Raw genomic sequence first — 12443 nt, forward strand, 5'->3', positions numbered from 1 at the left:
ATGAGGTGGCTCTGGCTGCCAGCAGCACGGGACGTGCTGGGGAGGGGATGTCAGGGCTGGGGACAGGCCCCAGAGCTGCTGCCCTGAGCAGCGCTGTCCTGCCACGGGAGCAGCGCAGCCCTGTGCCCTCGAAGGGCCCAAACGCCGGCAATGCCACCAAAGCTCCCGCTGCTGGTTTGGAGCCAGCCTGGTCCCATCTCCTTCCCTCGCAGCCGGAGCCTGCGGATCCGCACCACCCGCGGTGGGCCGCAGCGTGCTTTGGCTCCTCGCTGGTGCTTAGCCTTGATGCTCAGCAAAGCATATCTCCTGCTCGGATTTTATCTCCATCCACTCAGCTTATCGGCGCGGGGCAGCCCTCCTGCCTGCGCCACGTTCCCGGAGCGTGCCTGCAGCAGGTGTGGCCGGCGCTACTGTTCGCCAAGCGCCGCTGCCCGCAGTCCCTGACTCCAGGGCCCGCGCTGATAATGCGCGTGCGGCGAGGACTTTGGCGATAGCGTTCCCCATGACATTACCTTGTCCCCCGCATTCTTCCGATGCCACACACGCCTTCGCTCGGGGCGCGGGCGGCCCGGCCATGGCAGCGGGTGCAGATGCTGTGCAGGCAGCACTGGGAAGTGCTGGTGGTCTCCTCCCGGGGGGACTCATTGACATATCAGTCACATAGTTCTGCATAATTGGGACTTGGATGCAGCCTCTCTTTATGTTTCCTCTTGGAAGTTGCCAACAACATGAAGCACTCCTGGGTCAAAATGACAGCCTTTTGTTTACTATTCCTGCTTATGTGCCTCATTTTCTTCAAGGATAAGAGCTCTTTATAGGAATCTTTATTGTGATGAGGTTAGCAGAGAGAAGGATTTCTCTCCAGCTTTCTCTCTCTCTTTCACAGCTGATTAGCAGGGTCGGCCCATGAGGACAGTGATGTGGAGCACAGACCCAGCATTCGCCTCAGAGTCCCCCCAGACATGAGGCATCTTCTCCAGCACAGTTACAACCTGCTGGACCCCAGCACCCAGCCCGTGGCACTGCTCCCCTCCTACTCGTGGCAGCCTGCAGGGAGGGGATCCACCACCCCAATAAAGGTACTGAAAATCCCAATTGACCCCAGAAGCATGGACAGGAGCTTACCTAGAGCACACATCCAGGCCACCCATGGTGACCTATCCTTCCTTCATCTGACCTCTGCAGTGGTGACCAACCCCATTGGAAGTGTCCACACTTGGCACACTGAGATGTGAGAGACTTGTGATGGACCAGACAGTGGAGACCCACCAGTCTGCTGCACTCAGAACTCTGGTTTTCAGGTGTGAACTCCAAATGGACAGTGACTAGGGAAGGGATGAGGAGAGATGTGGGAGCTGTTGGTGACAGGATGGGGAGAGCTCATAGAATAGACATGGGCAGGGTGGACATTGATGGAGAACCTTCCCCAACTCTGGGAGAGGCCCCACAGGACCATCCCAGCAGATCTGTCACCCACTGCTGGACTGACTGCGCCTCTGCAGGGAGGTGACCCAGCTGACCCCACAGCCCTGTCCCAGCCAGTGCCCATGGGGTGACACACTCCTGGGAACAGCCACTCCTGTCAAGAGGAAAGCAGCTTACCCTTGAAAGTTACTTTGCGAAGGTCAAGAGTGGGACTGTGACAGAGCAGCCTGACAAACACATCTCCCTAAGTCCTTGGGCCCGATAATGTATGTCCCATGCAATGTTGACACTAGTGATCCACCAAAGATCAGGTTAACAAGTTTGACGTTAGTGACAGCGTGATTTGTTCTGCGCTGGCTCTGAATTCATAGAGCCGCTGGCCTTCGGTGATAAACTATTGCGCCGCGCACACGGGGCTGTGGCAGTTGTCACCCGCCGGAGCACCGAGATGAAAAGGAAGCAGAGCTCTAATCAAAAGACAGTGGTCAGTAGGGGTTGAGCTGAAAATTAAAAGGTGCTGGTACTTTTCCCACTCCAGCCTGGCTTTCCAGGCAGTGCCTCGTGCCAGCGTGGGGTGAGGGGAGAGGCTGCCTTGTCACCTCTGCGTGGCTCCAGCTTCCTTTGAAAGTGAGGACAAACCCATCACCTCACCTCTGCCACCTCCCAGGGAGCCCCACCACTGCTGATCTTCAGGGCCCCCTCACCAGGAATAAATCCCGTGTGGCACAATGCCCTTATCCCAGTTCCCAGCCACAGCAGCAGCCCCAAGGCCTTCTCCACACCCACAGCCCATTCCAGGAGCACAGCAGCAGGCAGGGCAGGGCCACAGCCACCACCCAGGGCAGCGCTGGGCTCCCCCACCCTGAGAGAGCCAGCCCCAAAATGGGAAGGCACAAAGAGCCTGGAAACACCAGCAGTGCAGAACATTTCACATTTATTAGTTCATACAGCTAAACACTCACTAAACATGCATTCAACACTTATTGGTCACATTTCCACAGGTAGTCAAGTCCCAGAGCAGAGCAGCGGAGCGGGGCAGGCCGGGAGCCGCCGGCAGAAACATTCATTTGGTCGTAGCGCGGTGAGGGGGCAGCTGCCGGTGCCCGTTCCCCCGCGGTGACACGGGGCCGGGCACATCCTCCTGCCCCAGCCCCAGCTCCGAGTGTGCCAATGCTCACCATGTGCCACGCTGCAGCAACATCCTGCTTCCCTGATTTACACAGGGATTGTGGGAAAAATGAACGGGAGAAACCATCACTGGGAACGCCACCAAGAAGGAGCCAGCAGCTGGGACTGACCCTCTTGGGAACATCCCTCACAGCAGCAAGGGGCCGACACAAGCAGCAAACCCGACCCGCTGCCTCCCCGGGCTGCCCAGGACGGGCACACCAGGAGCTGTGAGGTCCTGGGAGGTGCCAGGTTACACAGGCAGCCTCTGCACCAGGCTTGTGGCTGGATGGGCACCGCCAAAACCCAAACTGCCATGAGCCACACGGTCCCCAGGGAGGGACAGCGGAGCACAGGACACACAGCAGTGACAGGAGCCAACCCCAGGAAACACAACTCCAGCAATCACGGCCCCTGTTCCTCGCTGGCAACAGACACTGGCAGTGTTTAGTTTTTCACACAATCCCTTTGAGATGATAAACAGGATGTCACACGAGGTAGTTTAGTTATGGAAATTGAGTCAATAATGTTATCAACTATTACAAGACATTTTATAAATTGAAAGAAAACAATGAATCACAAAAGGCTTTGTTAAGGTTGATCGTCATCTGGTCTCAATTTCTGTTTCTTTTTGCCCTTGGGGGCATTTCTTCCACTGAACCATGTTGCTTCTTTCACAGACTTGTCAGAGGGCAGCTCACAGGAGCTATTTTTAATTTTTTTTTTTTCCAAGGGAAAGTAACTGCCTGGATTGGCTTCCCCAGCTTTTTGCAAGGCTGGTTTAAACTCAAATTTGCAGATTCTAGCTGAGGGTGCTGGGAGGGGGTTTCAGCCCTTAAAACTTTTGCTGACTCTCAGTGCTGGCCCTGTGTATGGCTGGATGGGGCTGTTTGGACACTCATAGCAGCTGTAACCCAATCAGAGTCACACAGCAGTGCCCTTCTCAAACTGTCTGACTGCTCCTACAACCATAGTGAGAAAGTTGCACCGATGAAAATTAAGAATTCATAAGTAACAGAGTACAGGGCCCTGCAACTGGCTGCCAGGGACACAATGGGAAATTTCTGTTTCCCCTTTCCATGAACAGTCAAACATTTAACAGCAAGGGCAGAGGGATGAGGGAATGCAGAAATAGAGCCCCACAGACAGAGCTGTCCCCAGCTGCTGGGTGGCACAAGGGCACAGCCTCGTACAGCCCCGTGCACCTTTGGGATGCTCTGCCCACAGCACCACGTCTGAGCCTTCAGCAGGCCAATTTCCCACAGCCAAACCCAAAGCGTTTCCCCCAAAATCCCCATATGGGGCTTTGCTCAGCTCTCAGCGGGTCCTCCAGACAAGTGGGGAAAGAAGCAACTGTTGCAACATCAAAACCAGGGTTTCTCTGGGTCACATTTTAAATACTTATCCCTGAGCTTCTGTGCATTGAAACAACACACCGTGTACCCAGAGAAACACCACAGCTTGATACTGATAGCTATGCACTCCCCTCCATTTACACATCATCTACAACTTAAAAATTAGTTTCATACTTTAACTAGTTCCCCAAGTTTCCCCCTTTCTCCTGCCTTTCATGTGGCAGGGATGATTGCCGCTTATTATCCTGAGAAATAACAACATTTTCACAGACACCGAGCTTCATAGCTTCAAATCAAAACCAAGAAGGAAGAAAGAATTAATGGGAAATAGCACATTCACAGGAGATTTTTTTTTCTTTTTTTTTCCTTTTAAAAAATGTAGTAAAGATAAAAGAAATTCAAGTGTTTTCTTTTTTTTTTAAAGTTGGTTTGAAGGACAAGACTTAAACTCCTTTACCTGAAGTGGCTGTGGGTCTGTGCAGAAGCCTGAGGAGCAAGGGCAGATCCTGCTGGCACAGGGGAGGGACAGCAGCAGAGGCACTTGAGCCTTTGCATGGCTGGGGATGAGGCCACCAAGGCACCCAGCAGCAAGAGAGAGCAGCCAGAGGGGTCAAGGCTCAGCCCAGCTGGCAGGAGCCTGAGCTGAAGGGGAAGAAAACTCCCTCACTTCCAGAAGGTTTTGGAGGCCCCGGGGTCTGGCATTCACCTGGGACGGAGCCCCACGAGCGGGACCCTCCAGCTGCACCTCGGCAGCCTCCCCTGAGCACTTCAAATTTATGTCCCACATCTCTGCTGGGATTAAAAGTAACTCCTCGGCTTTCTATCTGCACAGACGCTTTGAAGGAGAAGAGGGGGTCAGCCAGCCAATCTATCTTTCAAATCGGGGATAAAAATTGACTTGTCATGGCAGAAAATTCTACCAAAGACTATTATTGTTGATAGATTTCTCTATGACAGAAGGTCAGATAAGCAAGAGCAGATAGATACCAAAGATAATGAACTTCCCCCTAGTAGCATTAAGCACAAATAAAATATGAGTCCCTGTAAACTGAATGTTACATGAAGAATGGAATGAAAATTCCAACCTTTCCAGGGTGTCCTTCAAACCAAATTCACAAATACATCTACCTAACACCTCTACGTCTCTAGCTACATTCCTACCTTCTCATTATACCTGAGTTTGCAATGCAACACATTCACATTACCCTGTTTAAAAAACACAAGTCATTAGAGGACTTGGTGCAGAAGATATCAGGAATGACTGTCCAGTGATTCCATCTGGTCTGTTTGCTGCTTCCTTACCTGTCAGTTCAGGAAGGATTTTCTACTCCCTATGGCAAATGTGTATTTGGGAACGGATACTGCTGCCAATCAACCTTCGTAAAATTTGCTTTCTACAACAGAAAGTGGAACATTCATGTCTGTTTGTCATCATAACCGAGTTTAAGTTTTTGGTTGTTGCTGGTACAGCATTAGTTTTGGGAGGCTATTTTGAAAAACCACAGATTACCCAATAGATTTCTGTTGGGTAGCTGACAACAAGATGACTGTTTTTATGTACACTAATTAGAACACTTATTCATCAACAGATTATAATAATTCAGTAACTGTAGAATAAAATCACTCCTATGCAATTTTAACAATTCCTTGAGTGTATAAAACAGCAAGCCAGAAATAACCCGTAATAAAAAGATCATATCAAGCTATTTGGAAATTAAACTCAAAAGCTGAGAAATACATTCTAACTTACAAACAGATACACTAAAATCTTCCCCTGAACATGTGAGGTATTGGCTGTATGCAGAAGGCTTTCCTGAGAATACACACGTGTCTCATTGTACTGTCAGGAAGTAAATGAGATTTATGGAACCACCTTTGGGTGCGAAGCTCCACCGAGCTGAGCCGCTGCCATGCCCAGCAGCTGTTACCCGTAACATCCTGTTTAAATAATGAGAAATGAACAGCTATGGACTCTTAGAAGAGGGAAACCGTTGAGCTGGGAGATGCCCGAGCGGGATGCCCGCGGTGGGGCAGCAGCAGGGCCCTGGCGCGGTGCGGCCGCAGCCACCGGCACTGACCGGGCCGTGCCAAACCAGCAGGGCACAGACCCTCGGGCTGCGACCAGGGAGCACCCCCCGGGCCAGGGAGGGAGGGAAGGACGACTCTGGGGAAGGGGAGATTTCTCCTGCTCACCATCACATTCATGCACAGCAGCTGCAGCCTTGTGCTTGCTCTGTGCCACGCAGCTGCCACCGGGGAAAGACAAGAGGGTAGCGACTCGTCCCTCCTACCCTGAAGGAACAGAAGTTGTTTCCACAAGTATTCTTAAACCAGCATTCAAACACTTATCGAGGAGCCACCTTTCTAAGTGAATGCCAGATTTACATCTAAGTAGGCAGGGAAGGAAATCCAGCCAAGGCTGTTTAGGAGAGTGACAGTCTTTGATAAAATTCCTAATGAAGGAGAAGAGATCAAGAGCATCTCATCCAACCTCCCCATCATGAGCAGGAAATCATGAAATTACTCATGAGAATGCCCAAGTTTAGCTAAACATCAGCACCTAGCAATCACTCAATCAGCTAATCAGCTGTAATTAAATCAGTTCTCCCTCTGGAGTTGTGGAGAGCCTGTGAGATGGAAAATCCAAGCCTTGCAACACCTAGAACACAACAGGTAACCAAGTACAGCAGTAATGTAGTTTTTCCTGGGATTCCACAAGGAACAGGGCAGTCCTGGCAGGATCTAACTATGGAACACCCATTCCCTGAGTCCAGCGGAGAAAGCCATGCCAGAGGACACTGGAATCCCTCACCCCACTACACAGGCCCCATTCAACACAGGACACACTAACTGCTCCCAAAACGGGGATTGCTGCAATGCAGAAGTCTCAGGTACCGTGTTGGAGGCATTAACAGGGACAATCCTGTCTCTTCTCTAAGTAGGTTTTTCCTGCTTTTGTAAACCTAAAATGGATTTTAAGGAAGTGATGATAAAGTCCTTGCCATCTCTAGCAACAGGAACACCTTTGTGTAATGCCAGGAGCCTGTTATGAACTGCAGGAACACAATTTCAGAGGAACTGGCAGGTGTTGTGGCAATAGTAAGAGGGCAACTGGCCAGGAGGGGCTGGGGCAGACCCCACCTGCAGCTCCCCAGACAGGACAGGGCCAGGGAGACCCTCAGAGCACTGCCATCCCACTGGAAACCTGCATCTGGAAACTGCCAGGGGAAAAGAAACCAACTGCCTAGACAGACTTCTCCTTCTCCACTCCTGCCTTTTTAAAATCAAAGAAAAAGCTTGGCACTTCTCTAGCACCCACTTCTCCAAAGTCGTCCCTTTGGGATACTAACATCTCTGTCAACATCTGCTCTGTCAACATCAACAAACGCTTTGGATGCAAATCTTGGAAAGAGCAGTGCTTGAACAGCATCTTCTCCTTGAGGTAGTCTTAGTCATCTCGGTCCCCAGCCCCAAATACAAAAGAACTAACCCTAACAAACACTGTAACATTAAACATCTTCACATTCTGTAAACTGCTGGAGAATGCATCTGCTGCATTCTTACAGAACCATGTGCATCGTGTTGAAGATCATACATTCAACTCTGTCGTGAAATAAATATATAGGAAAACGAGTAAAAAAACAAAAACAAACAAAAAGTATTCTTGCTACAAGGGCAGGGAGGCCCACTGCCCTGCCTCCTGCCTGGATGGCGTTTGCCCCTCTCCCGGGTGAGCCGGCCCCTGGCTCAGCGTCAGGCACGGCCGGGGCCAGCTGCGCTCACTCTTTGCTCACGCTCGTCTTGCAGGAATGTAGAACGGCCTTAAACAGGAGAGGCAGCTGCTCCAGAGGGACATTCACCATTTTTCCTGGTAAGAAAGAAACCAGAATCAGCAGCTACAACTGAATCGGATTTCAGAGACACCTAAGCCAGCAGCACTGGAGACAGTTTTACCTTGAACCTTTCACAGAAACAGTTAATCATCCTACAACTACATTAGACATTTGATATGCATTTGGACACAATATTATTTATTTACTGAATAGAAAGCAAAATAAATGGGCAAAGTCAGATCAAAATGATTTCTCCACAAAGGAGAAGTATTTACAGAAAGCGGGAAAGGCTAAATCCCATCTCACCTCAAACCCCCTTGTTGATCTCCGTGAGTAAATTACGAAAGCTACTCTGAGATTATTATTCTAGTTCATTATGACGGAGTAGGATGAAGCATATGGAGCCTTGAGACAGGGAGGCAGGCATCTCCCATTGCCATAACATTCAGGAACAGTTTTAGCAACACTAGGCCTTGGAGATGTAATCTGCAACACAACTGCAGCTGAGAATTCACCTGCGGATTTCTGCGGTCCAGGTGAGGAAACCTGGGGGTTACACTGATCCAGTTGAACTCTGCTGATCGCTTTCTGCTCAGTTCAGGGATCTCCCTAATTCTGATGAGATAATTACTCAAAGCAGGATTACACCCTTTTGAGACAAAATGCCCCCCAGCTGGGAGTGAAAGAAGAATAAGGGGAGACTGAACGATGTATTTAAAGGGTGTCAGGTTGGAGCAAGGCACCTCTTCCCCAAGTGGGACTAACCCTGTGCCCACCAGCATCACCAGAACACCTTGCTAAGAGCCCCTCAGACTGGATGGGCTCAGGGCAACAGGATGGGCTTAAAGATGGGCAGAAGCCCTGATAAGAAATGGTCCCACACAAACATCCTTGACCAAAGTCCACAAGAATTTGGCTGCAGTAAGTTAATTATCCTTCAGAAGTAAATTTCATCACTTGCTGCCAGCGGGAGAAGCGCTCAGAAGTTACCTGCAATGTAGCGTATCTCTGGCAGACACATCATCAAATCCGGGAAGCGGTTTGGCTGGTGGGGGTATTTGTACTCTGTGAAGTCCTGGCAAACGTACCAGTACCGCTTATTGAGCTGCTCCAGCTGGGAGGCGTTGGTCAGACCCCTGATATCTGCAAAGGGACACAATTAGAGCAATGAAAACGTGACAAAAAACATCTCAGAAGAGCAGCAGCCTCGCACTTACTGCCGCTTCTCCATGACAGACTGATTTCTGTCACTCTGATCTGGGTCCCTGCTTTGGAGACTGGCTTCCAGCACCCAGTTAGATCAATACTAAAATTCCCATTTCCCCTTCTGCTGTGCCTGCATCATGGATGTGTCTTTATATGTGTGTCTGGATCCAGGATTTCCCTCCACAAAAGGCTGGGAAAAGAACAGCTAATGTCCTACATTGGTCACCTGCAGCTCAAGGAATGCTCTTGGAGAGAACAGCCCCAGCAACCTGAAATCCCTGCCTGGCACAACACAGCCAGGTGTCAGGCTTTGGTCCTCAGAGCAGATCAGGGAAACACCTCCTCAGACAGGAACACATTCATTTTAGCTCTATCATCTTGGCTGAGGACAGCACTCAGCTCTATAATTAAAGATATTATCACATTTCTCCCCACCTGCTTAGGAATCATGTCACGGGAGCTTTATAAACCCGTCGAGTCCTTGTTTTTAAATTTAGCTTTGCCAGAGTCAGGCAGCACACAGAAAGGGAAGAGGGACAGGCAGGAAGTCCCACTGGCAGCGGGAGCAGCAGCACTGGCAGGTCCTGGGGAGGACCCAGCCCAGCAGCGAGGAACTGCGGGGCAGGCTCGGTGCTGGGAGAGCATCTGACGGAAGAGGCATTGAGCTACTGCCCGAAAGCTGGCTTTTAAAAATAAGTCTCAGGTATTTCACATAAAAAATTGCAAACTCCAACTAAAAATAAAAGAAGACAGGAAGTTAATGAAAATACATTTTGGAAAACAATGGAGACAGCTCGAGAAGTGCATTATCCAGTGTCAGGAAACTGCCCAGGGAAGCAAACCGGAACCTCAGCCCGGCACAGATTGAAGTGTCAGCATTATCTCCCTCTGGAAATGAGCGGGGGAGGAGGGAGCCCGCAGCACATTTTTACAGACTGCAACTATCTTTCACAGCACAAAAGACTTTGGGGACATTTATTTCCAAAATTACAGCTGAACACTATTCACTGAGCATTTGTCTCTGCGTGGATTTTGAAATGCCCAGGGTCTTGAGGGAGCCTGAACTGCCAGCTTTACTATGCTGCTTAATCAACAGGAGGATACAGCCCTCTCCTAGGCTGAATTCATGGCCTGCATGTAAATACTTCATTTGTGATTACCTGTCACTGTGAAGAGATTTGGGTACAGAACCTAAAAAGTAGGAACCCAGCTAAGAAACCTTAAGGATACATCCTGAAGGTAAACATTTTAATGAGTCTGAAAAAACTCTAAAAAGAGAAGAACGAGGCTTGCAAATTCACCCTTTGAAGCATAAAAATGAGCAAGTGGGGCTGGCAGCTCCTCTCTGCCTCACCTTGGTTCAGGAAGTTGATGGCTTTCATGCAGGCGTACTCCTCGTTGCTGACCTTCAGCTGGCTGAATTTGCGAAAGAGGTAGATCAACCGCTCCATCACCTCCATGCCCTCTTCACTGAACCTGGGGGCAGAGATCACATCAGCACACACAGCACATGGACTGGACAGTGAAGGAAGGAAGCTTACTAAAGTAACTTCAGAGATTTTAACACGTCGCAAGAGAATTAAAAACAAAGTCATCAAAACTGCCCGAAGTCTGCTGGTGCCAAAAAATAAGGAAGAAAATGTCTCAGTACAAATGCAGAATTATAGAATCATGGAATGATTTGGGTGGAAATCACCTCAAAGCTCATCCAGTCCCATTCCCCAGCCAAGGGCAGGGACACCTTCCACTAGACCATGTTACTCGGAACCCTATCCTGCCTGCCCCAGGGATGGGGAGCTCACAATCTAGACATTTGCAGGGAAAACCTCTCTTGGATTCACTTCACCACCAGCCTGTTCTGACAGCAGAGAAGGTGTCACAGAGCCAGGAATCTGCAGCAAAGCCAGTGACAGAGATGGGCACCACAGGGCATACTGATGCACAGAGAACACCCCAAAACCTCCTGGAAAATTGCCTGATGGAGATTTTGTGGGTGCAGAATGAGGTCCTTCTGCTAAAGAGGGTGCCACACTTCACCAGGAGAAATACCCCACGTGTGCACCATGAAAAAGCCATGGGGAAGGACCAGGCTGGAGCAGAGTGGGAGGGTGTGGAGGGCTGTGAGTGTCTGCAGGCATCTCCAGACCATCCCACGCCTGCCCAGGGCCAGAACAGCCTCTTGGGAACACATCTCACAGCAACAGCCCTGGCTTCAAAGCAGGCATATATTGCAGAAGCGCTCAGAAGTGGGACAGAAGTGTTTCGGGAAGCTTCAGCGTGCTCTGGCATTGTGCAGCACAAAGAATAAGAGCACAGCCAGCAAGCCATCTCTGAATAGAACAGAAATAGAACCTTTTTCACTGAATAATACCTTATTTTGGCATGTGTGTTTGTTTACTTCAAAGTTTTGTAAAATGCATGGTGGGGTTTAACCTCTGCGAAGAGAAAACAAGCTGTCTGAACTCCAGGTCAGTTCTTCAAGAAAGTAATATTGTAAGTGATGAAAGCCTTGTCGGCTAATCTAAAGTTGTACAAGTTTTCTTGCTCTCCAGTTGACATCAAAAATCTTGCAGGTGCAAGATTGCAAAGCTCAAGAAGTTAATGAGCACAAAGACCACTCAGTCATCTGTGGGGTTTAATTGTTTTTAGAGCATGCACATTTTTACCAGCCACTCATCACTTCATAAATCCAGGAGAGCTCTTCTCTCATTCCTGCAGTTGAACTGTCTTGCTTTTCTGCACATTCTTTCCTCCCCCTTTCAAACAAAGCTGTTCTGTTTTTCACAGCCCTATTTCTTCTTGAGGACTGACTCCTCCACACACTTTTCCTCACAGTTTACACCAGGCAAGTTTCTGGCTGGGAGTTGTCGGCATCAGCTGGGGAGGAGGGGGAAGGGAAGCGCTATCAGGAGTGCTGGGGGAGGTCAGGAGTCTATTAATTTCATATTCATCTTCAGAAAAACAGCACAATAAAAGAAAACATTTGATCTAGCAAGCAAACAGAACATTTAGCCAGTTGTTCAAAACAATTAAAACAAAGGGGCTGGGGAGTTCATTCTATGCCTTTGTTTGTCACCTATGCTTTAGCACTGCTCTTGTCATTTTGTTAAGAGCAGAAATTAACCCTGAAGTGCCAGACCATCCCTGCTCAGTGAGATTTCTCCAACCAGGTGTGAGCTCTAATGAAGTTCCCTTTGCAGTCATTCCTGATCAATGCCAGAGGAGCCGGGGGCACTTTGAGAACACCCACAAATGGGACACCTCTCCAAAAGGGTCCCTCTCAAATCCAGAGTGACCAGATACTCCACGAGTGCTTTGGACAGGGAGACTGATACCCATGAGCCATCCCACTGCTGCTGGAGACAGCCAAGCCACGGCTGAGGGACCACGAAGATCAGTGGGAGGGAGCCATGCAGCTCCAGACCCCTCATCTGTGCAGCTTCCCGCTAAATGGCTT

At 49.6% G+C, this 12443-nt stretch overlaps 1 protein-coding gene across 5 annotated transcripts in view; it reads right to left on the bottom strand.

Annotated features, from left to right (window-relative positions):
• Nucleotides 1–4318: 4318 nt before the first annotated feature.
• NR6A1 (nuclear receptor subfamily 6 group A member 1) overlaps nt 4319–12443 on the bottom strand; it is a 71061-nt gene continuing 62936 nt past the window's right edge. For 4 of the 5 annotated variants that reach the window (XM_085556377.1, XM_085556376.1, XM_085556378.1 and 1 more), the window contains 3 exons: nt 10341–10462; nt 8771–8923; nt 4319–7815 (listed from right to left, as the gene is read on the bottom strand). In XM_085556377.1, the coding sequence (XP_085412503.1) occupies nt 7727–7815; nt 8771–8923; nt 10341–10462 (364 nt within the window). In that variant the 3' untranslated portion in view covers nt 4319–7726. Of the gene's footprint in view, nt 7816–8428; nt 8430–8487; nt 8574–8770; nt 8924–10340; nt 10463–12443 lie in introns of all 5 variants that reach the window. The other variant, XM_085556379.1, reaches the window with a different exon arrangement.

This window comes from Lonchura striata, chromosome 17 (genome assembly GCF_050655825.1).
Source record: "Lonchura striata isolate lonStrDom1 chromosome 17, ASM5065582v1, whole genome shotgun sequence".
NCBI lineage: Eukaryota > Metazoa > Chordata > Aves > Passeriformes > Estrildidae > Lonchura > Lonchura striata.